General features: G+C 46.9%; 1 protein-coding gene across 16 annotated transcripts in view; it reads left to right on the plus strand.

Moving 5' to 3' along the window:
- The window catches only part of NOS1 (nitric oxide synthase 1), a 188654-nt gene that overhangs the window by 148464 nt on the left and 14857 nt on the right, over positions 1-25333 (plus strand). For 15 of the 16 annotated variants that reach the window (XR_014826157.1, XM_021072695.2, XM_084994184.1 and 12 more), the window contains 8 exons: positions 4220-4394; positions 8748-8886; positions 9322-9400; positions 17134-17327; positions 18796-18965; positions 21984-22194; positions 22911-22998; positions 24553-24674. Coding sequence is in view for 14 of the 16 variants with exons in the window: in XM_021072695.2 (XP_020928354.2) it covers positions 4220-4394; positions 8748-8886; positions 9322-9400; positions 17134-17327; positions 18796-18965; positions 21984-22194; positions 22911-22998; positions 24553-24674 (1178 nt within the window). In the remaining 2 variants the exon portion in view is untranslated. Of the gene's footprint in view, positions 1-4219; positions 4395-8747; positions 8887-9321; positions 9401-13173; positions 13402-17133; positions 17328-18795; positions 18966-21983; positions 22195-22910; positions 22999-24552; positions 24675-25333 lie in introns of those variants that run through there. The other variant, XR_014826158.1, reaches the window with a different exon arrangement.

A 25333-nucleotide genomic window follows, 5' to 3' on the forward strand; every position in this document is an offset into this window, starting at 1 on the left:
GCCTGGTCATGAATCTCTTAGACCTTTCACTAATTGAAGCTTCACACCTGCTCAGGGCAATGCTTCACAGATGATACAGATCACAGAGTTCCTAGATATTGAAGTGTTATGTCCATCAGTACACTTTTATGGGGGGCCACACCCACGGCATATGGAAGTTCCCCAGGCCAGGGATTGAATCTGAGCTGCAGCTGTGACCTATGCCAGTTCCTTAACCCACTGTGCCACAGAGGGAACTCCAGTAAACTTTTTAATAGACTTTACTTTTTAAAAGCAGTTTTAGGTTCACAGCAAAATTGACTGCAAGGCACAGAGACTTCCCAGAGACTCCCTGCCCACCCTCAACACAATCACACAAGCAGACTCCTCCACTATCAACACTCCCCACCACATTTATATAATCAATGTCATTGATTTATATAATCATGTCATTGTCACCCAGGGTCCATTTATATAATCATGTCATTGTCACCCAGGGTCCATTGTCACCCAGGGTCCATAGTTTACATCAGGGTTCTCCCTTGGTGTGGTACAGTCTATGGGTTTTGACATCAGTTCATTTTCTTTGGCTTGACATTGAAACATCCATGGTTTAATGGTCAGACCCATTCTTTGCTTATTAAATCCATCATGGCTTAGAGCAGGGCTTGGCAAACTACAGCCCAGAGGCCAAATCCAGCTTGGCCATCATATATTTTTGTACATTCCATGAGCTCAGAATAGTTTTTACAGATGAACATTTGCAACTCATTCGATGATGAAAAATATCACCTTTGAACCCTAATTAAGCAAAATGCTATATTCCCTCCAAAAATAATTCATTTTTTTCATTAGTAGACATATATAACTTAAAAAATGTATTCAGGGAGTTCCCATTGTGGCTCAGTGAGTTAAGAAACTGACATTGTCTTCACGAGATGTGGGTTCAATCCCTGACCTCACTCAGTGGGTTAGAGATCCAGCATTGCCATGAGCTATGGTGTAGGTCTCAGATGTGGCTCAGATCAGGTGTTGCGATGGCTGTGGTGTAGGTCGGCAGCTACAGCTCCAATCTGACCCCTAGCCTGGGAACTTCCATATGTTGCAGGTGCAGCTGTAAAAAGAAAAAGGAAAAAAAAGAGAAAAAAGATGTACTCAGTAATCATTATTATTATTATTATATTTTAATTTGATTCCAAAACATGGAGGAATTTGTGTTCTTTCTTGTTATATGAGTATCTGCATAATAGCTTTGATTTTCCTTCTTGGCCTACAAGCCTGAAAGTATTTACTGTCTGGCCCTGTGTATAAGTTTGCCAACTTCTGGTTTGGAAGCTTACAAATAGGAATTTTGAAATCATCAGGTGAAGATGGTGGTGGACATGTGAGTCTAGGAAGTGACCGTGACTCAGGTCTTCAGGTGCATGAATTAATCACCTGGACCACCTCTTGGTGAACACCAGTGGGTCTGAATAGATAGTGAGTGCAAATTAAAAGCAAATGAAACAGCACTATTGAGTAAATAACAGTACTGGTGGTAGTGAGATGTGGCAGCTGTCTCAAACATAAAAAATATTGGAGGTTTGGGGAGCAATGAATTACAAGCCATGACCATCACAGTGTTGGACTAAGAGGGGTGGCTGGGGGCAGAAGTGCTGCCCTCAGCTCCTTCAAGTCAGTCCACACCTGGCCACCAGCTCTCTCTACCTGTTAGGCTACTGCCCTACACGGAAAAGGTGGGGAATCCAAGGAAGGAGCAATGGGGAAACAGGCTACCTAATCCCACATCCTCCCCTTGGAGAAGCTCTGGAAGCCCTGGGAAAGGAGGGCAGGAGAGAAGAGGAGAATGAGATGAGGAAACACGAAGGTGGATTTGGAAAGGAGGGGAAATTAACCTGTTACCTTTCACTTGACTTCTGACACCTCTGGACCAAATCTCAAGGTCATTCTCCAGCAACAGAGAATCCCTTCCCACCTTGCCCCACCTCCTACCCTCCTCCCCCATCACAGTCTTTCACCATCTTTTTTTTTTTTGTCTTTTTGTCTTTTCTAGGGCTGCACCCATGGCATATGGAGGTTCCCAGGCTAGGAGTCTAATCAGAGCTGTAGCCGCTGGCCTACACCAGAGCCACAGCAACACAGGATCCGAGCCGCATCTGCAACCTACACCACAGCTCACAGCAACACGGGATCCTTAACCCCCTGAGCGAGACCAGGGATCAAGCTCATATCCTCATGGTTCCTGGTCGGATTCCTTAACCATTGAGCCATGATGAGAACTCCCTTTTTTTTTTTTTTTTCCCCTTCCACTGTCTTGGTTCTATTATTCTCAAAAAGAGATTCAGGGACAGAGCCAGACCCTGTATGGGACAGATTCAACAGCTCTACTCCTCAGCTTGTCTGAAATGACAGTCGACCATAGAACCCTCCACCCTGGGAAAGAAGCAAGCTGGGGTGTCCATGACCCACCTGTAAACCTGTCCATTCGGTCCCAGTGAGGTAAAGACCCACAGCTAGGGCCAAGTCCTGGAGGTGTGACATAAAGTCTCTTCAGGACTGTGGTGCCACCTGGAGTACAGCCCTCCACCATCCATACTTCAGAATCATTAACTTCAAAATCTCCATCAACTTGACCCCAATTGATTCAAACACCAGCATGTTCTTGGGGGTATCTATGCCAAGAGGGTTTGTGAAACAAATCAAGTTCACAGACATTGCAAGAGGTGGGGCCTGCATTTTAGAAATCTTTCAGTCTCTTAAATGAACCTGTTTAGACACCAGCACTGGATGTGTTCATGACAAGCCCTCTCTAATTCAGGTCCTCAAGACCTGCTATGCTAGAGTTTTCATTATCTTTGTGGTATCATTTCATTATCTTTGTGATATCTAGTGGTAGCATCAGTAGGATTCAAGTCTTCCAACAACATAGACTCATTTCCCCCAATTAGTCCAGCATAGAAAGGGGCACACAAGAAACAGTCAATGGTTCTGAATCACCGCTATACCCAGCTCATCCTTCTTAGGACCACTGGGACTTTTCTCCTGACGACAGTAGTACCTAGCAGAGACCAGAGGAAGGGAAATCAAGGCTGGGGGCTCCCAGGCTTAAAGACGGCCTTACCCAGAGAGTTCCTGTTGTGGCTCAGCAGGTTATGAACCCGACTAGTATCCATGAGGATGCGGGTTGGGTCTCTGGCCTGGCTCATTGGGTTAAGGATCCAGTGTTGCCATGAGCTGTGGTGTAGGTCACAGATGCAGCTCAGATCCTGCATTGCTATGGCTATGGTATAGGCCAGCAGCTGCAGCTTCGATTCCATCCCTTGCCTGGGAACTTCCATGTGCTATGAGGGTAGCCTTAAAAAGACAAAAAGAAGTTGGCCTTACCCAGATGGGCTTGGGGTAGTCTGACCACCATGGGCTAAACACCACCTTTCTGGAGATACCAGATGTCTTCATCTGCTTGGGCAGCCATAACAGAATACCACCAGATGTGTGGCTTCAACAACAGAAATTTATTTATTTTCTCTTGGTTCTGGAGGCTACAAGTCCAAGATCAGAGTGCCAGTAGGATTGGTGTCTGGTGAGGCCTCTCTTCCTGGCTTACAGAGGACCACCTTCTTCTGTGTCCTCACATGGCCTTTCCTCTGTGAGCACATGGTGAGAGGAGAGAAAAAGAGAGCTCTCTGGTGCTCTGCTGTCTCTCCCTTTTCCTTTTTTTTTTTTTTTTTTTTTTTTTTTTTTTTTTTTTCTTTTTTTTTCCTCTCTCTCTCTCTCTCCTTTTTTTTTTTTTTTTTCTTTTTAGTGGAAGTTCCCAGGCTAGGGGTCAAATCAGAGCTGCAGCTGCCGGCCTACACCACAGCCTCAGCCACACAGGATCCAAGCCTCATATCTGTGACCTACACCACAGCTCATGGCAATGCCAGATCCTTAACCACTGAGAGAGGCCCGGGATCACACCCACATCCTCATAGATACTAGTCAGGTTCTTAACCCACTGAACCACAGCTGGAACTCCTCTCCCTCTTCTTATAAGGACACCAATCCTATTGGATTAGGGCCCCATCCTTAGGACCTCATTTGACTTTAGTTACCTCCTTGAAGGCCCCATCTCCAGGCACAGTCACAAGGGGGGGCCAGGGCTTCAACATATGAATTTGGGGGGGCATATAACAGTTCATAACACCAGATACCCCCAGTGCCTCCCCAGTCCCCTAGCATGGACCTTCTGTTGTCTTGGCAGGTTCTCTGTGTTCGGCCTTGGCTCCCGGGCATACCCTCACTTCTGCGCCTTTGGACACGCCGTGGACACCCTCCTGGAAGAGCTAGGGGGAGAGAGGATCCTAAAGATGAGGGAGGGGGACGAGCTCTGTGGACAGGAGGAGGCTTTCAGGACCTGGGCCAAGAAAGTCTTCAAGGTAACTCTCTCCCCAGATCTCAGAGACCCAGGGGGAGAAGTCATGCCCCCAAAGATCCCCAAAGACAGAGAACCCAAACCATGAAATAGAAAAAACTTGAGAAAATCCTTGGTACTTCTCTCATGTATCCAGCTAGGAGACAGCTTTACACAACTCAGATGAGTTTGGGTGGTCTTTTTTCATTTTACTTTTTATTTCTATTAGGGTATAGTTGATTTACAGTGTTGTGTCAATTTCTGCTGTACAGCAAAGTGACCCAGTCATACGTATATATACATTCTTTTTCTCATATTATTTTCCATCACGGTCTATCCCAAGAGACTGGATATAGTTCCCTGTGCTGTACAGCAGCACCTCTTGCTTACCCATTCTAAACGTCATAGTTTGCATCTACCAACTGAGTTTGGGGTGGTCTTAAGACACGCATTTTTCCGCCCAGAACCCTACCTCCTGCGTTAGGGAGGAGTTGGTCTATTAAAAATTATAGAGTCCTGGAATTTCGGGGCTGGGAGGACTCCATCTCTCACTCACATTTCGTAGACAAGTAAACAACAACAAAAAAAGTAGAGCTGGTTAACCAAACCAGGGGGCCATGCCTTGGGCTGGATCTCAGATCTCTCCAATGTGTCTACTTTGACAATCTTATTCCTCTCTGTGCTGAATCTTCAATGACACAGTAGTTCCTAGCCACATGTGGCTATTTAAATTGAAATGTAAACTAATCGACTTTAAATACCATGGATGAATAAACAGTGTGTCTAAACCAGGGAATGTTACTTGGCCATAAGAAAGAATGAAGTGCTAACACCTGCTACGATAATGATGAATCTTGAAAACCTGTGTTAAATGAAAGAAGCCAGACGTAAAATGGGTGTATTTACATGAAGTGTCCAGAATAGGCAAATCCATAGAGATAGAAAGTAGACTAGTGGTTGCCAGGGGCTTGGAAGAGTGGGAAATGTGACTGTTTATGGGTATAGGGTTTCTTCTGGGCTGATGAAAATACTCTGAAACTGGAGAGTTGTGGTGATTGCCCAATCTTGTGAATGACATTTATCCAGCTATGTATAAATTAAGTACAATTTAAAATTCCACTCCTCAGAAAATAGTTTCAAATGATACAACCGACAAGGGCTTAATCTCTAGAATATATAAACAACTTATACAACCCAAGAGCAAAAAAAACAATCAATCAATGGAAAAATGGGCAAAAGACCTGAATAGACATTTCTCCAAAGAAGATATACAGATGGCCAACAAACACATGAAAAAATGCTCAACATCGCTTGTTATAAGAGAAATGCAAATCAAAACTACCATGAGATATCACCTCACACCAGTCAGAATGGCCATCATTAATAAATCCACAAATAACAAGTGCTGGAGGGGCTGTGGAGAAAAGGGAACCCTCCTGCACTGCTGGTGGGAATGTAAACTGGTACAGCCACTATGGAGAACAGTTTGGAGATACCTTAGAAATCTATACATAGAACTTCCATATGACCCCGCAATCCCACTCTTGGGCATCTATCCGGACAAAACTCTACTTAAAAGAGACACACGCACCTGCATGTTCACTGCAGCACTATTCACAACAGCCAAGACATGGAAACAACCCAAATGTCCATCAACAGATGACTGGATTAGGCAGATGTGGTATATATACACAATGGAATACTACTCAGCCATAAAAAAGAATGACATAATGCCATTTGCAGCAACATGGATGGAGCTAGAGAATCTCATACTGAGTGAAATGAGCCAGAAAGACAAAGACAAATACCATATGATATCACTTATAACTGGAATCTAATATCTAGCACAAATGATCATCTCCTTAGAAAGGAAAATCATGGACTTGAAGAAGAGACTTGTGGCTGCCTGATGGGAGGGGGAGGGAGTGGGAGGGATCGGGAGCTTGGGCTTATCAGACACAACTTAGAATAGATTTATAAGGAGATTCTGCTGAATAGCATTGAGAACTTTGTCTAGATACTCATGTTGCAACAGAAGAAAGGCTGGGGGAAAAATGTAATTGTAATGTATACGTGTAAGGATAACCTGACCCCCTTGCTGTACAGTGGGGAAATTTTAAAAAATTTAAAAATAAAATAAAATAAAAATCACAATCTGGCAAAAAAAAAAAAAAAAAAATTCCACTCCTCAGCTGTACTAGCCACAGGTCATGTGCCCAATAGCCCCTGGTGGTTCATGGTTACCATATTAGACAGCACAAATGTTTCTCTTTTTTTTTTTTTCTTTTTCTTTTTAGAGCCACACCTGTGACATATGGAGTTTCCCAGGCTAGGGGTCAAAAAAGAGCTGCAGCTGCCAGCCTACTCTATAGCCGCAGCAACGCCAGATCTGAGCTGCATCTGTAACCCACACCACAGCTCATGGTAATGCCAGATCCTTAACCCACTAAGCGAGGCCAGGGACTGAACTTGCATCCTAATGGATACTAGTTGGGTTCTTAACCCACTGAGCCACAACAGGAACTCCCAGATATTTCCATCATGATAGAACAAATCCATTGGACAGTGCTTTTCCAGATATGAGATCCCAGGAGAATAAATACATAATGGTCTTCTATGTGTATGGGGGGCAGGATGCAGTTGGCCATCCTGAGGAAAACAAAAAAGCAGTGAATGTGGACCACCTTTACCTGCTCCTTTCTTGGCTCTGGAATGCCTTCCTGTCAGCAGCCCCAGGAGAGAGGGGACTGTACAACCTTCTGTCATGCACTTGACACCTTTTCTCCTGACAAAGAGAACAAGAGGGGAAACTGGGGCCTCCAAGCTATACAGATATCTGTGTGAGGAGTTCTCTGATGGCCTAGATGTTCAGGCATTGTCACTGCTGTGGCTCAGGTTCGATTCCTGGCCCAGGAACCTCCACATGCTGTGGACATGGCCCCAAAATAATAAGGCTCTCTGTGTGAGGAGGCTGTGCTGATACACTTGCACCTGCATTTTTTCCCAGGCAAAGAGAGTCAAGGTAACTTGGTTTTTTTATCCCTCAAGATAACAGCATGGTTCTTGACTTCAGTCAGTCAACTCTGAGCATCCCAGAAGCAGGGCCTATCAGAAGGTGTCATACCCTTTAAGCTCTCACACCCGCAGTTCCCCCAGCCCACTCTCAGCCCTGTCAATCGCTAAATCTACATTCTGGCTCCATAGATTTGCCTATTCTGGACATTTCATATGAATGGAATCATAATACATGGTCTTCTGGAACCGACTTATTTCACTCAGCCTAATGCTTTCCTGGTTCACCCACATTATAGTATATATCAGTACCTCATTCTTTTGTATAACCCAAATAATATTCCATTGTATGGATATACTGTATTTTGTTTATCTGTTAATCAGTTAACAAGCATTTGAATTATTTTCAACTTGGCATGAGGCCCCAAAATGCTAAAAACAAACATACAACTACCTTTGAAAACCTTTGGAATTATCCCTGGTTTTTATCTCCAAAAACCTGAATCCTAAACAATGATTCTTAGAATCACTAAATTTGCAAATCTTAGGAACTTGACCCAAAATAAATAAATAAGTAAAAATTTACATGCAGGTATCCAAACATTCAAGATATTCTGCCTTTAATATAATTTTCAAGTCTTTAGAGAAAAAAAAAAGGAAATTCTAAGGTGTTTAGTTTCTTATTTGATGTTAAGTCTCTGCACAAGTTTGTTTTAGGAACAAAGGCCATAATAGAGTTACATATTAAATAAAAGCTAAGTCCCAAAGTGACAGTAAATGTGGTATGTCCGGCATATCAAAGGCACTCAAAAAATATAGGATGGATGGATGGATAGAGAGAAGGGTGGGTGAGCAGGTGGGTGGATGAATGGATACAAGGAGGGAGGGAAGGAAGGGAGGAGGGAGGGAGGAGGGATGGATGAAGGGAAGGAGGATGGATGGATGGAGGGAGGGAGGGAGGGATGGAATGGCGGGAGGGAGGATGGGTGGAGGAGTAGGTGCATGGGAGAATAAGTGTATAAGTGGAGAGATAGATGGATGGAGGGAGGATGGGTGGATGGATGGAGGGAAGGAGGGATGGATGGATTGGTAGAGCAGAAGGATGGGTGGATGAGTAGGTGCATGGGAGAATAGGTGTGTACGTGACGGGATGGATGGATGAGTAGGTGGATAGAAGGATGCATGGATGGATGGGTGGGTAGATGAGAGAATGGATGTATAGGTAGAGGGACGGATGGATGGAGGATGAGTGGGTGGATGGGTTAATGGGTAGATGGATGGATGGATATGTGCCCAGGACTTGGAGCTGTTGGGGAGGAGCCTTCTTAGCTAAAAGAGGTCACCAAAAGCCCCGTGTGCGCCACAGGCAGCCTGTGATGTGTTCTGCGTGGGAGACGACGTCAACATTGAGAAGGCGAACAACTCCCTCATCAGCAATGACCGCAGCTGGAAGAGGAACAAGTTCCGCCTCAGCTATGTGGCCGAAGCTCCAGAACTGACCCAAGGTACCTCTCACCACCCACCCCACCCTGAGGAAGACAGGTGTGACAGTGTGGGGAAAGGGAAGACAGGACCTCTCACCTCCGAAAGGTCCTTGAAGAAGGCGGGCTTCCACGCTGTGGTCTCCCTTTAGTGCAGTTCTCCCCAGATCAACACGCGGTTGCTGCCCCAGGATCGCCAAAACATGTGCTTGGAAGCACATGTGCTTTCCAGCAGTGGGGCCTGTCACCCTGAACCTCCTCATGTGAACCAGATTCAACCAGACCTGCTTTCTGTTTCTGCGATGTCGACGACCACCCATTCCAGTGCCTGCCTTGGCTCTTTTATTTCTTCCCAATAGTCCAGGGGACAGTGGGAGAGCAGGTCAGGAGAAACTGGAGACTTTCTACTGACAGCTGTCTAACTGCATCTCAGGAAGACTGTGGTTTTTCTCCCCGCAGGTCTCTCCAATGTCCACAAAAAGCGGGTCTCGGCCGCTCGACTCCTCAGCCGTCAAAATCTTCAGAGTCCTAAATCCAGGTAGGAACACCTTGGTCCCCCTGAGTTCTGTCCTCCAGATGCCACCTACTAAGGAAGGAGCCCTTGTTGACCCCAAGGACTGGCTTCTAAGGCTCCTCAAGAACCCCTTGCTGCTTGGTAGCACCTTGTTTCCTGCTTTTTTGGCCAAGCTCCAGCCTGCCGGGATGAAAAAAGTCAATGGTGATGATCCTTGTGGAAAGGGGAAAGAGAAGGGTTTTATGAGGAATTTTCCATTGAGACTACGCCCTTGTCAAATTGCTCATGTTCATTGTAATGTTCGTCTTAGCGATCATTTAATCTGGACATTTCCTCCTTATGGACAATTCTTCTCTGCATCCTGATAAATGGCTGCCCAGGCTCTTCTGAAATCCCTTGGGGATGATGGGAGGTTTATTCATCTATAAAACAGCCCTCTCTGTGTAATGAGGTCCTAATTGTTAGAAATTGTCTTACTATTGCTTAGAACCAAAGCATGTCTTCTGAGCACTTCCTTTTGGTCCTAAATTACACTCTCCAGTAACACCCAGGACAAAGTCAAGTTCTTCCAAATGAGAGAACTGCCAGTAGCCAAGGACAAGGACCAACCTCTCCCACCCCGCCCACTCCACCCCCATTCCTTCCAACTGTTCTTCCTGAGACCTGGCTTCCCAGTCCTTTTGCTAAGGACACACTGTGTCCCGCTGGAAGTGTCATTCTTAGACCTGCTCACAGTGCAGTGGCAGTCCTGTGATCCTTGCCAAGTGTGCTGAGGCTATTATTACCATCCCCAATCCGGACGGGACACACTGATGTGGCCCAAAATTGCAGGCATTGTCCTGACAGCCGTGCAGCTCTCCCATTAAGCTTACGTCCTTGCTGCTCTTGGACTTCAGATCTTTTTCAGAATGATCAGCCCAGGTTTCTGCATCCCTCTACTTATAGAAGTCAAATTTTCAGCAGTAATGAACGTCTTTGCCTTGATCCCTGTTGAATGGAATCTTCCGTACTTTGCAATTACAGCCCATGAAGATCTCTTGAGATCTTGACCCTTTGCCTGTTAAGTACAGAACGTGGGCGCTCGAGCTGGACAGCCCAGGGTTCTGACCCCAGCACTACCATGTACCAGCTGTGTGACCTTGAGCAAGTCCCTTGGGTCCTCTGAACCCCTGTCTCCTTACCTAAAATGAGAGCAGTGGCTGGAAAGATTGCCAACATTTATCTAGTACTGCCTGTGTTCCACGTATTGTTTTGAGTCCTCTCTGTACAGAATCTCCCACAGTTCTGACCAGCCCAGGCAGTAGGGGCTATTATCATCCACATTCCACATTTTAAATATGAAAAATGACACTTAGAAAATGAAAGTGACCTTTTCCAGGTCACACAGACTCAGTTCTCTGACTTCAAAGTCAATATGTCAAATGGCGATACCTCTACAGCCTTGTAAGTGTAAGGCTGCTGTGAGTATTAAAGACAATGCACACAGACCATCTGGCATAGTCTGCATTCCCGTTACTATTCCTTATCTAGCACAGCTCCATGCACCAGCAAGTCTAGGGTGTGTGCTTTCTACATGGACATAAAACCTTTGATAAAGTGGTCCACAGGATGGAGCCCCAAGGCTCTGTGTTCTCCCCCAGATCCCCAAACACTGAAGAAATGGACTGTGGCGCAGCAGGTGAAGGATCTGGCGTTGTCACTATTGTAATTCAGGTTGCTGCTGTGGCACAGGTTCAATCCCAGGCACAGGAACTTCCACATGCCTCAGGTGCAGCCAAAAGAAAAATTAGAAATGGATTGGGAGGAGTTCCCATCGTGGCTCAGGAGTTAACGAATCTGACTAGGAACCATGAGGTTTCGGGTTCGATCCCTGGCCTCGCTCATTGGGTTAAGGATCCGGCGTTGCCATGAGTTGCGGTGTAGGTCACAGATGCGGCTCAGATCTGGCGTTGCTGTGGCTGTGGTGTAGGCTGGCGGCTACAGCGCTGATTAGACCCCTAGCCTGGGAACCTCCATATGCTGTGGGTGCGGCCCTAGAAAAGACAAAAAGACAAAAAAAAAAAAGAAAAGAAAAGAAAGAAATGGATTGGGAAATTAATCCATTTGAATAATTAGTTAAATGCAAAATAATGATCTTTGACATAGAGAGGGACTCTGTTTCGTTTTGGATTTTTTTTTGGATTATTAGATCTCCTACATAAGAGTTGGTTTGGTTTTTTTTTATGGCTGCACTCGAGGCATATAGAAGTTCCCAGGCCAGGATCCTTAACCCACTGCACCAGGCCAGGGATTGAATCAGAACCTCCACAGTGACCTGAGCCACTGCAGTCAGTCTTTTAACCCACTGCACCACAGAGGGAACTCTGACATAATAGTTAATTTTTGTATGGAGGCAAAGTTAACTTACAATATTGTATTAGTTTCAAGTATACAGCAAAGCTATTAAACTATATATATATATCCTTTTTCAGATTCTTTTCCATTACAGATTATCACCAGATGTTGAGTTCCCTGTGCTATATAGTAGGTCCTTGCTGTTTACCTGTTTTATATATATAGTAGTGCATATATATATATATATATATATATAGTAGTGCATATTTTCAATCCCAAACTCCTAATTTATCTCGAGGGACTCTCTCTTTGAAATATGCTTACTTCCTGTTTCCATCCTGTGGAAAAGTACAATTTCAGTAGCATTGGAAGAGAAGGGACTAAGAATCTACTGGAAATTTCTTTTCAGTGACAAACTAAAAGACCAGATCACAAAAATTACTCCCCAAACCATTATACATAAAAAGCATGATAATTTGCAAATGTTTGAATGCTAATTGATCCCAAGACTTAGAATAACCCTCTAGCCACCTCCACAAAGGGCAACTGACTTTATGCCAAATGACTTACAAGAGGACATTTCAAATAAGTTAGGAACCAAAAGACAGTATTAAAATCAGTCATAGATGAGCACAAAAGGATCAAATTGCATCTAGGTGTTTAACTCTTTAAAAGCATACTCCATAGCAGCACCTTACTACCATTTCAGCTTCATAATTTTTTGGCTGAACCCATGGCATATAGAAGTTCCCGGTCTAGGGACTGAATCCAAGTCACAGCTATGACCTATGCCACAGCTATGGCGACACCAGATCCTTAACCCACTGCGCCAGGCTGGGGGTCAAACCTGCCTTACCACAGAGACAACACTGGATCCTTAAGCCACAGCACCACAATAGGAATTCCTGTTTTTTTTATTTTTGTTTCTGTTTTTAAGGACAATTAAGTGAAAAAAAAAAAATGACCCTCTCTCCCATTTTCCCTTGTCCAAGGCCAAAGTCAGCCTGTTTGAGCCAAGAGGCCATAGCAAGATACCATGATTCAGACACAGGAGACTCTTAATTGTAAGCAAAGTGCTTAAAAGGAAGTCACCCGCCTTTAGAGGGTGATCCTTGCAACTCTAAAGAGAAAAGAAACCACAGTTACTGCCTGGCCAGGAAGTAAATTTTCTGCATATGCCAATTAGCAAACAATACAAAAAAAGAGTATAATGGAGCTCTAATGGGAGGGGCATGAATCTTAAGTCCTAGAAGTCAGTAGGAGGAGGGAAAACCCAGGATAGACTTTAGATAGGCTAGTGGATGGAGGGGGGCTGCCTAGGAAGAGAGAATAGGATGCTGGAGATGCTGAAGGGGCCCTCAGCACCGGGTATCACGTAGAAAGATGGGACATTATGATAGAGAGTTCTTGATGGGAGAACTCTTGAGTTCCAGCTCCCCTCTGATAAAATTGCTTCTCTCCAGGGAGTTCCCACTGTGGCTCAGTGGAAACAAACCCGACTAGTATCCATGAGGATACTAGATTCAATCCCTGCCTTGCTCAGTGGGTTAAGGATCTGGCATTGCCATGAGCTGTGGTGTGGGTCCCAGATGCTGCTCCGATCCAGCTACAGCTCCGATTCAACCCCTAGCTTGGGAACTTCCATATGCTGTGGATATGACCCTAAAAAGAAAAAAAAAAAGAAAAAAAAATTGCTTCTCTCCAGCCTTCCCCTTCTCAACAGAGGACGTCAACATTTGGCTTAATCCCAAATCCCAAGTATTCTCCTTACTTCCTCTCTCCCCCCTCACGGTCCGTCCAACTATCCATTACATCTCAGATATAACCTCTGTCTTAAAGCAAAGCCACAGTCACCTGTGGTCTGGTAGCTGCAAGAGACACCTAATGCATTTCCATGTTTTTTGGCTTTTCTCTCAAAGATCCATTTTCCAAATAGCAACCAAACTGATCTTTTAAGAACATAAATGGATGGGAGTTCTCTTATGGCTCAGCAGGTTAAGGAATGGGCATTGTCACTGCAGCAGCTCCGGTCACTGCTGTGGTGCAGGTTTGATCCCCGGTCCAGGAACTTCTGCATGCCATAGGCGCGGCCAAAAAAAAAAAAAAAAAAAAGGAACGTACATGTCACAGTGTCACAGCTTCCAAAGACTTCCCACTGGACTTAGGAAACCTCTGAACTCCTTGCCATGACAGGTCATGATGAGACCCTGATGATCTGGCCCCTGCCCAGCTCTCTGATCTCCTTCTGTACCACCTGCCCCTGTGTTAGCCCCTCTCCAAACACTACAGCCTTCTTTCCCTTCCTGGAACATGCCACCTCAGGGCCTTTTTCCTACCTCAGGGCCTTTGCACATGCTGCTCCCCCTTTCAGAAACACTCTTCTTCCAGATCTTTTCATGCCGTTCCTTCTCAGTTTTCAGATCTCTGCTCAAATGTCAAATCACCAGAGAGGCCTCCCTGACCATCCTTATCTGCTGCTCTCTTAGCCCACAATTCTCAACTCATCACTACCCTTCATCCACATCACCAGCCCCCTCGGACATCTTAAGTTGCTTCTTAGTGAGAATTTGGCCTTTTGTTATCTTCTTCCGTCACTCTCTCACTAGTGCCTGGAACAGTACCTGACACTCAATACAAATTTGCTGAATGTATGAACCTTATTAACTCAAACTGCTCACCACAAGTTTTAGTCTTTTCACTGAAGAATGAACATTAGCTTTTTTTCCCATTCAATGCCAGACATTAGCAGATTCTTTCATCTGTGAACCTGTCACTGAAGCATTGCCAAGTGTGCATGAGTATGTGTCTGTGTGATGTTTCTGTAGATGGATACCTAATAAGCAGCAGTACTCTTGGGGAGAGGGTGAAAGGGGCCCAAATGGCTACTGTCTTCCCAATGCTGCCCTTTCTCCCTCCGCTAATATTTTTCAATGTCCCATATGTGTCCCAACCTCAAAAAAAAAAAAAAAAAAAAAAAAAAAAAGCTTAGTAAATCCTATACCTAGAAACCCCCAGCAGAACTGAGATTTAAGACAATTGGTCTCCAGGCTAGTGCTGCCCACAGGGGGATCAGCTTCCTGCAAAGCTTTAAGGACCAGCCCACTGAGGTGTCCTAGGGCCAGGCAGCCATTCAGTGCCGGGATCCTTCGCAAGCCACGCCTGGCCAGTGGCTTGCAACGTCCCCTTGGTCAACTTCCCAGCAGAGCCAGGGCCCACCTTGTAGCTAACCTTCCAGCTCCATTCCCATCCTTCAGCCTGACCACCTTCAGCCACATTCTCTTGAAATTGGACTTAGGGGCAGTGGCTGTGAGCATGAGCCAGCTCAGCAAGTTCGGGTCCTCTGCATTTCTATTTTGTACCGGCCAAAAAAAAAGGAGGCAAATATACTTCTGAAAGAAATCATGATGATCTGGGAGAAAAGTGGGAATTGATTTGCGGGCCTTTCAAAGGCTTCCCGTGGTTGGTACAGGAAGCTCCCAAATTAACAGCCCCACAGCGCCCCCTGCTGGTCACCAGCTTCTGCTAATTTCCTCCCTGGAGCTGGCTGGTGAGGGGAGGAGATCTTACTCTCCAGGAACCAAAAGATTGGTATACTCAGTTGTGCCAGTCCATTTAATTGACAAGATCAGTGCCCCAGAGAGGGCAGAGTCTGCCCAGGAAAGGAGAGTGGGACCCCAGACCCTGCCAGCACCATTCACAATATCAGTCGCCAAGTTCCCCACCCTACTAAGGAGAGGGGTGCCTTGCTTCAAGAAAATACACCCCAAAAAGCAAATATGCCAGCACAACTGTTTTAAATAATGGTGGCTATTTGCAGCACAAAGGGGCTCTTGGTTGTGCCAAAAATTCCTTTAAATAGCGAGTCCCATTGGCCTATTCAAGGGCTGATTTACATACCACAGAGAATGTAGCAACTTCATGTTGAATATCAAGTGTCTCTATCAACTGAAAAACAGTTGGCAATGAAGAAAAAGCAGATCTGAAAATGCAAATGTATCCAGAAGAATACAAGAGATTTGATTTACCAAAGTGTAGTGATCAATCCCAAAGTTTTTAAGTATAAAAATACAATTTCTCTGGACTAAAAACTTTTAAGAGGACCAGAATAACCGTAGTCTGAGAAATCATTCTTAGCACAGACGCCCCTGCCCTTGAAGTCCAAAAATCAAAAGAAAGGGAATGACCTGGCAGCACAAACTGAGTTTCCCCCTGCATTTTCGCCTCAGGCCTGTAAATTTTATAACATCCATGAATTTGTGCATAACAAGAATCTGAGCCTGAGGCCAAGTCCTTTTCCCTTTTCTGTGACAAGATTAGGACCTCGGCTGCAAAGGGGGGGCGGAGCTTGGGATTCCTAGGAGAGATGGAATTTCACAGAATGGGGAGGGGGCGGAGCTTGGGATTCCTAGGAGAGATGGAATTTCACGGAATGAGGACATCAATCTCTGCCTGTGGTTCCCCTGGCTAGTGGTTCCTGGCAGATCTCCAGTTGGTACCCAGAGCCTATTCCAGCAGCTGGTTGATCCTGGGAGACTGAGGTTACTTCAGTCAACAAATATTTCTTGGAGTTCCTGTTGTGGCTCAGCAGGATAAGAACCCCAAACAGTGTCTGTGAGAATTTGGGCTCACTAAGCAGGTTAAGGATCCAGTGCTGCCACAGCTGCAGTATAGGTCGCAGATGCTACTTGGATGCAGTGTGGCTGTGGCTGTGGCATAGGCTGGCAGCTGCAGCTCCAATTCGACTCCTAGCCTGGGAACTTCCATATGCCCCTGGCGTGGCCCTAAAAAGAATGTATATTTCCTGAGTCCCTACTATGTTCTGTGCACTGTCTTGTGTGCCAGAATAGCACAGCAGACAAAACAGACAAATTCCTTGCCCTCTAGAGTTTACATTGTCCTGGCAGCGGAGGAGGGTGGGGAGCAGGCAGGGGGGACAGACCACAAGCAGTTATAATGAAATAAACTCTGCTGGAGGTCAGAGGATGGTAAGTGCTGTGGAGAACAGAAAAGCAGGGATAGGAAGACAGAAAAGCAATGAGATTTGGGGACTGACCCCTTGGGTGCTCCAATGTCCAGAGTTAGGGGATATGAGAAGGAATTGCAGAGGAGACCAAGGAGGAGCAGCCAGAGAGAAGGTCTGAGAGCCTGGGTGCTCAGGAGAAGGGCACTAAGAAGGAGGAAGCGAGCAGCTGCATCCAGGGCTGCTTTCATGACCGCAAAGGAGCACTGGGAGCTGGTGCTTGGATTTACAATGAGGAGCTCAGGGCTGACCTTGCCAAAAGCGGTGGTGTGGAATGATGGGGGCCCGCGCCCCAAAGAGAATGGAAGGAGGGGAGTTGTAGCCACAAGGACAGGCCAAGGAGCAAAGAAAGGAGGCAGAAGCTGGTGGCCCTCCTCCCATTGTCCCCCACCCTTCCCTCCAGCCGATCAACTATCTTCGTGCGTCTTCACACCAATGGGAATCAGGAGCTTCAGTACCAGCCTGGGGACCACCTGGGCGTCTTCCCTGGCAACCATGAGGACCTCGTGAATGCCCTGATCGAGCGGCTGGAGGACGCACCCCCTCTCAACCAGCTAGTGAAGGTGGAGCTGCTGGAGGAACGGAACACGGCTTTGGGTAACTATGGCTGGGCTGGGTACCCCTCCCGACCATTCCCAAGGGCCCTTCCCTTCTCCAGGGAGTCCCAGAGGCAGCAAGCATCTGGGGAAGAGGAGACCCATTCTTCCCAATCACCAGTCCAGGTAGGAGAGTGGGTCTCTGTCGCCTCCTAGCTTATTAGACTGAAGGTATCCCCTTTCTCATGGCTGAACAACCTTGGTCCAACTGGCTGAGCAGATGTCGGTGACGCCAGGACATTGATGGTTCATCCTTAAGGGAAAAGGACTCCACTTCTTTCATCAGCTAGACACTGATCTTAGCAGAGCTATTCAGCTTACTTCCTTCCTCAACTGGCCTCACTGCCTCTGAATAAATAGCAGCAAAAACCTGCCTCTCTTAGAGCCAAAAGGCACTGTCTGAAGCTCAGCGGCCCAGTGGCATTGAACCACATTTCTGATCTCATTAGATCAGGTCCCCACCTGTTCCATTGACTACCCCTGACATTCCTATTAAAGAACTCGCAAAGGCAAATGGATCTCCGTGCTTCATCTCCATAGCCACAGGTGAGCTCAGGACTCAGGCAGGAGCAACTGCAGTGACCGTACATGGTAGCCCATGACACATCCCCTTTACATAGGAGCTAGGACATAAAGTCAGGGTGGAATATGAAAACAGTATTTTTCAAAGCCCTACTTAAAATCCCTTAGGAGGGTACCACCTTTTCCTAATAGAGCCAAACAGGCCAGTTCCTCCTCCATGTTGGAACAGTACCTTTATCTTGAACCCAAGATAGAGAAGTAGAGGTTTGTGTGGGGGGCTGATTGGATCAAAGTGCACCAAGGCAATTTGTATAGTCGTTAAAACGTGGTCTGGAGCAATACTGCTTGACTTTATGAATCTGAGCTGTGTGACCTTGAGCAAATTCCTTACCCTCTCTGTGCTTCCATTCTTCTCAACTGCAAGATGAAAATAGTAGCACCCACCACCTAGGATGTGGTGAGGATTAAATGAGTTAATAATATAAAGCTCTAAGAATAGTAGATGGCCTATAGAAAGGGGTATGTAAGTGTCAGGTATGTATATAGTTTTAAACTCTAGAATCCCACTCAGAGGAGTAAGGAGAGACACCACGAGAGACAAAATAAACACATAGCTTACGCTCAGTTGGTGGCTCACTGTACAGAATGTCAAGAGGCTGTCTCGTGCTATTTTAATATGTGTTTATGCTTGATTTTTTGTACCAGTTTGCTCAATAGATTTTGGACATGCTCCCTGCATATGAGATGGTCACACAATTCCCAGGACCCTGGGTGTAGAGGGAGATGGAGAGGTTGCTTGGTTCTGGGGCATTCCAGCTCTCCAGGCCCTGTCCTCCACCCCATGAGCAGGTCTGGCCTCCTTGTCTTGGACCCAAGCCCTCAGAGCCCAGACTCTCCACCCCCCGTCCCCCACCAACCCATCTCTCACCTCCACTGCACCTTCACAGGAGTTATCAGTAACTGGACAGACGAGCATCGCATCCCACCCTGCACCATCTTCCAGGCCTTCAAGTACTACCTGGACATCACCACGCCTCCAACGCCACTGCAGCTGCAGCAGTTTGCCTCCCTGGCCACCAGTGAGAAAGAGAAGCAGCGTCTGCTCGTCCTTAGCAAGGTGGGTCTCTGGCCTGGTACCACCTCAATGGGCGCCTTTCACCCTTTCCTCCGCAGAGTTGTGTGGTTATTCCAACAGTGGTCCACCAGATGGCAGTCGTGAGCGGGGCCTGCCATATTCTAGCTTGCAGAAAGTGACCATAATTGGCCAGTCTGTTTGGGCTAGTCCCTGCCATCGCCCCTTCTTCTAACTAAAGCCTAGCAGAATGAGAGAGCGACTCCATTGAATCTCAGGGTTCTCTGGCTGCAGTAGAAATTACTGTTCTACTTCCTCCTTCCCTTGGAACTCCTGAGCCTCCATTAGTTCCATCCAAGCTCATGCTTCAAAGAAAAAGAAATTCAGAGAATCCCACAGTGCTCTGTTGGTAAAAATCAGCCTTTTTCAGTGCTAAGGAGCTAGAGGTATGACTTCAAGATACGGGGGCCTCTGATGGTAAAGCAAACCAAAAAGCACAGCTTCTATTGCCCTTGTTTAGAAACCAAGCTGCCCTAGCTGGGGAGTTCCTGCAGTAGTGAAATGGGATAGGCAGTGTCTTGGGAACACTGGGACATGTTTTGATCTCTAGCCCAGCATAGTGGGTTAAGGACCCAGTGTCTTAGGTTGCAAGTGTGGCTTGGACCTGATTTCTGGCCCGGAACTCCATAGGCACCCCCCAAAAAAAAGTCCTAGCTGGAAAACCACTCAGACTTCTCCCAGTCTGAGGAATGCCTCTTATTTAGAAATATGAAGACAAACACCAGGAAAAAAAAAAAGAAAAAAAAAAAACACTTAAAGAATTGTATGTGATTACCTCTGGGGAGTTGGAAACAGATTGAAGAGCATTATTTTCATTGTAAGTTTTGCAGAATTGGTTGTTTTTTGGTTTTTGGTTTTTGTTTTGTCTTTTTAGGGCCATACCCATGGCATATGGAAATTACCAGGGTAGGGGATCAAATCGGAGCTGTAGCTGCCAGCTTTCATCACAGCCACAGCAACACCAGATCCTTAACCCACTGAGCAAGGCCAGGGATCAAACCCATGTCCTTGTGGATATTAGTCAGGTTTATTAACACTGAGCCACAATGGGAACTCCTTAATTAACTTTTTAAACTCCGTACATGCATGACTTTGACTTAAACATTTAAATTAACGAAAGAGAGCCAATATGAAGAGGAAACAGAGTTTACGCTATTTGCATGGGATTATTTAAAGTAGAATTTGATATAAATTTAATCCATTTTGTCCCCAAAATGCAAACTCCATTAAAGGAGCAAGGATTTTTATTAGGGGAAATATATGTGTGAGAGAAAACAGTAATAGAGTCAGATTAAGGCTGAAAGAACCCTCAGACCTCAAAGCAGGCCTGACCCTAAGTGAAGGAGAGCAAAGAAAGTTTGATGGAAAACCTCTGGGATCATATGGATGTCAATTTCAGATGGATGGGCTGGGGCTCTGGATGGCACGTCCTCAAGAATGCCATACCCTATCAATAGAGCAAGCATGGTCTTTAGGAATGTGGGGAAAGCTTTGTTATACGATGCACTTGTAATAGGCTTTACCCCTCCTCAAAATCGGAACCGTCAGAGTTCCCTTTGTGGCTCAGCAGGTTAAGAACCTGACTAGTATCCATGAGGATGCAGGTTTGATCCCTGGCCCTGCTCAGTGGTTAAGGATTCCGTGTTGCTGCAAGCTGCAGCATAGGTCACAGACATGGCTTGGTTCTGGTGTTGCCATGGCTGTGCTGTAAGCTGGCAGCTGCAGCTCCAATTCAACCCCTAGCCTGGGAACTTCCATGTGCCACAGGTACGGCCCTAAAAAGACAAAAAAAAAAAAAAAGAAAAAGAAACTTCTATAAGCTACAGGCAGCTTCTAAGATGTAGGGCAAATAACTCGAGAGCCCCAAAGAGTTCCTTGGGTCCCTGATACCCACTGGGCTTTGGTGTCAACACATCCCTGAATGTGGTCCTTCAACCCCAACCTGTTCCTTCCGGATCGCCATTTACCATCCTGAATGTGACCAAGGACACATCTCCAGCCTTGCAGACCCACAAGTCACAGGCCTGCAAGTCGGACTCCCTTCACAGTGCATCTCTCTTGAACTTCACAAATGGCAGGAGAGTGTCACGCTCAGGAGCACAGGTTCTGGGGCCAGACCACCTACAACAGCAGTAAGCAGACTCTTTCTGTGAGGGGCGAGGTTGTACATCTTTGAGACTCATGGTCTCTTTGTCTTTCTTGCAACCATTCAACGCTGCCATTGTAACATCACAAATGGATACTTCGTAAATGAGTGGGCATCACTGGTTCCAATCAAACTTTTGTTGAACTTAACACTGAAATTAGAATTGGGTATCATAGTCTTATGTCATGAAATTTTATGGTTCTTTAGATTCCTCTCCCCCCAACCATCTAAACATGTGAAAACAGAGTTTCCTTTGTGGCTCAGTGGTTAACGAATCTGACTAGGAACCATGAAGTTGCGGGTCCGAGCCCTGGCCTCACTCAGTGGGTTAAGGATCCGGTGTTGCCATGAGCTGTGGTGTAGGTCACAGACGTGGCTTGGATCCCGCGTTGCTCTGGCTCTGGCATAGGCCAGTGACTGCAGCTCCAATTGGACCCCTAGCCTGGGAACCTCCACGTGCCATGGGAGCGGCCCTAGAAAAGACAAAAAGACAAAAAAATAAATAAATAAATAAACATGTGAAAACGACCCTCGGCTCCCAGGCCACATGAGCAGGCAGTGAGCCTGATTTGGTTTGCAGGCTGCAGTTTGCCACCTTGTAGCCAGGGCACCTCTATGTCCCTCGGTTTCCCCATTGATACAACGGGGATGACAATCAGACTTATTTCATAAGGTCCTGGCAAAAGTGAAAAGCTGGCACAGAATTCCTATCTAAGAGTTGGCTATTATTAGTTATTAATTTTTATTTGTTTTAACTATCATTATTTTTTAATTTCCCTGGACCTCCTCAAGCTGTCCTTGGAAGTTTGTTCCTGGAGCTGGCTGCAAGTTCTTCTCTGTCCGTCTCCTTGGCACAGGGTCTGCAGGAGTACGAGGAATGGAAATGGGGCAAGAACCCCACCATTGTGGAGGTGCTGGAGGAGTTCCCATCCATCCAGATGCCCTCTACCCTGCTCCTGACCCAGCTGTCCCTGCTCCAGCCCCGCTACTATTCCATCAGCTCCTCCCCGGACATGTACCCCGACGAGGTGCACCTGACTGTGGCCGTTGTCTCCTACCGCACCCGAGGTGGGCAGGGGCGCCAGGGGAGCCCCCAGGTCTGCACCCCACCTCCAGTGGCCTCTGTACATCTCCCTCCACCAAGTCCAAATCCCTGGGAGGAGACCCACCCCCAAGACCAGGAAAAGAAACAGAGCAGTCCACTGTCCCCTTGGGCAAAGCCGGCTCTGTGCAGAATTAGGAAGGAAATGCAGTGTGCACCTGGAGGTCTCTATTCCAAAACCCTGAGACACCCCCCCTTTCCCTCCCTTCCTCTCCTCATGCCCCCAAGGCAGCAGCCAGAACAAGGCACCCGCCTCCCCTCCTAGGGCGGGGGCGGGGGGGGGGCGCTCTGCTGCGGGATGTCCAGCTGGTTGTAAATCAGTCAGATAACCTGACCCCTGCTCCCGGGTTTTCCCTCCTTATAAAGCAATTCAGTGCACAGTGCCTGGGAGACCGCTGAGACCAGGGCCCTGGCAGGCCCCCAAGAGCACACTGGCTGAGGCCCTTTTAGTGGGCAGGGTTTGGATCTGAGCCACGCCTACCCACCAGTTTCATAGCCACGAGACCACCCCAGCTTTACCACTTCCCCTTCCCCTTCAGAGGAAGGGATCCAGACAAGAGACTCCAAGGTGGAAACTTGCCCTGGGGGCTGTGAGCCTTCTGCCCTGGAGGAGTGGGGAGGTGAGGCACGGGAGAACTGAAGGGATAGGAGGCAAACCAGACCACCTTGGTTGTTCTGTTAGATGGAGAAGGACCAATTCACCATGGCGTGTGCTCCTCCTGGCTCAACCGGATCCAGGCTGACGAGGTGGTGCCCTGTTTCGTGAGAGGGTGAGTGGCAAACAAGGAGGAAGAAGTGACCATCCCAGATCTGCATCCTGATGTCCCGAAATGGAGTGGATAGACCAACCTGAAGGGAGCTAGAGAGGTGGCCAAGTCTCCTGGGATTGAGCTCAACATTCAGCATCACTCCATGCTTTTAAGGAAACAGGACCACAGGGCAGAGCAACATAGCAGAAGCTAAGCAAGTCCTAGTCAAATTCAGGTCAATGCAACAGATATGTATCAAGTGTCTGTCCTGAGCTAGATGGGGCTACAGCAGACAACCAGACAAATGCAGTTTCACCCTCCGTGGGATTTACAGATTAGTGCAATTTCTATCCAAAGTCTGCTGGCCACCCCATCCGTTTCCAGATTCTTAAAAACCAGGAAAATTTAGCTCCCTCCCCATTAATCATAGCTTTTCCTTCCAAACTCAGTTTTAAAGGACATTTCTGCCTAGAGCTAATAGTACTGTATTGTACACTTACAAATGTAAGAAGGGAGTTTCCACCATAGCACAGTGGGCTAAGAATCCAACTACAGTGGCTCACGTCTCTGGAGAGGCACAAGTTCAATCCCTGGCCCAGTGCAGTGGGTTAAAGGATCCAGCATTGCCACAGCTGTGGCATAGTTTGGCAGCTGTGGCTCGGATTCAGTCCCTGGCCCCGGAACTTCCACATGCCTTGGGTGTGGTCATAAAAAAAAAAATGTATTAAGAGGATAGATTTCACATCAAATGTTCCTACCACAATCAATCAATCAAATAAAAACTATAAATTCTAAAAAGTATGAAAATAAGGACTATGTCTGAGCTTAGGCCCAGTGTAGGTACCCGCTTTGTCAACTAAAAATGACCCTACCTCAGGTGGGAAGTGAACAGGGCCGGCCATTTTCCTCTGCTGTCAAGGGTAGAACCATCACACCATCAGCATCAGCATCACACCATCAGCATCAGAATCCCCTGGGGTGCTGCAAAAATGAGCCTACCTAGACTTATTGCATTGCCCAAGAATCTACACCCCCTTTAAACATCCCCAGAGGGTCTTTTGTACCCTGAAGTTTGCAACTCCCTAATTTAAGACGATCTCATGGATGGTTAATTCAGTAGTTCTCAATGGAGGGTGGCCCCTCAGGGAACACTTGGCAGTGTCTGGAGAAATTTTTGGTTGCCACAGCTGGAGGGTGCTCCTGGCATTGGATAGACTAGAGGCCTGGGTGCTACCCAGTATCCTGCGATGCACAGAGAGGCTGCAGCCCCAGAGTCAGTAGGGCTGAGGTAGGGAAACCCTGAGTTAAATCAATCCCGCTGCCCTTTGTGGCTTAGCTCAGCAATGGGGATAATTGGGACATGGAGAGGCCGTCACACCGTGAGGACCGCCTGTTTTAGAAATTCCCCAAATTTAAGGGAGCGCCCACCCTGATCAGGTCCACCTGACCCCAGCTGAAGAGCTCGAAGTGCCATTGTAGGTCTACCCAAGACAGCCATCTGGTTTACCTAAGACCCAACAGTTCTTGCTCAAGTTTGCGCTCAACAAGCTTTCTGACTCTCTCTTTCTTGCCCAGAGCACCCAGCTTCCACCTGCCCCGAAATCCCCAAGTGCCCTGTATCCTGGTTGGCCCAGGCACTGGCATTGCCCCTTTCCGAAGCTTCTGGCAGCAACGGCAATTCGATATCCAACACAAAGGTAAGTCCATGGTCCAGCAGCCATGAGGTTTCCATTCCCTGGACCTGGGGGCCCGCCTGTGTCCCAGCAGCCTGGAGGTGTGATGATGATGGTCTCTCTCCTTTGCATCACTGCCTGGGGAGGAACGGGGGAGCACAGTTGTGACCAGACCCATGGGTGAAGTTCATGGTGTAATTCAAAGGACCTGCCCAAACATACCATCAACACAGCTTGCTCCAGGGCCTGAAAATCCATCCCCAGAAGTCATTTCTTTGACAGTTAAGATAATACCCCATCTTAAAACGTGAGCAGCCCTTGGAGTTCCCGTCGTGGCTCAGCGGAAACACATATGACTAGGAACCATGAGGTTGTGGGTTTGATCCCTGGCCTGGCTCAGTGGGTTAGGGATCCAGTGTTGCCATGAGCTATGGTGTAGGTCGAAGATGCAGCTCAGATCTGGCGCTGCTGTGGCTCCGATGTAAGCCGGCGGCTACAGCTCCAATTCAGTGCCTAGCCTGGGAACCTCCATGTGCCATGGGTGCGGCCCTAAAAACAAACAAACAAATAAACAAAATGTAAGCAGTCCTAGAAGGTTAACGAACCCAACTAGGATCCATGAGGATGCATGTTGGATCCCTGGCTTCACGCAGTGAGTTAAGGATCCGGCATTGCCATGAGCT

Source organism: Sus scrofa, chromosome 14, assembly GCF_054392235.1.
Source record: "Sus scrofa isolate SSC_HxYL_T2T_F1_AM1 chromosome 14, Sscrofa_HxYL_maternal_Yorkshire_Landrace_v2.0, whole genome shotgun sequence".
NCBI classification, from domain to species: domain Eukaryota; kingdom Metazoa; phylum Chordata; class Mammalia; order Artiodactyla; family Suidae; genus Sus; species Sus scrofa.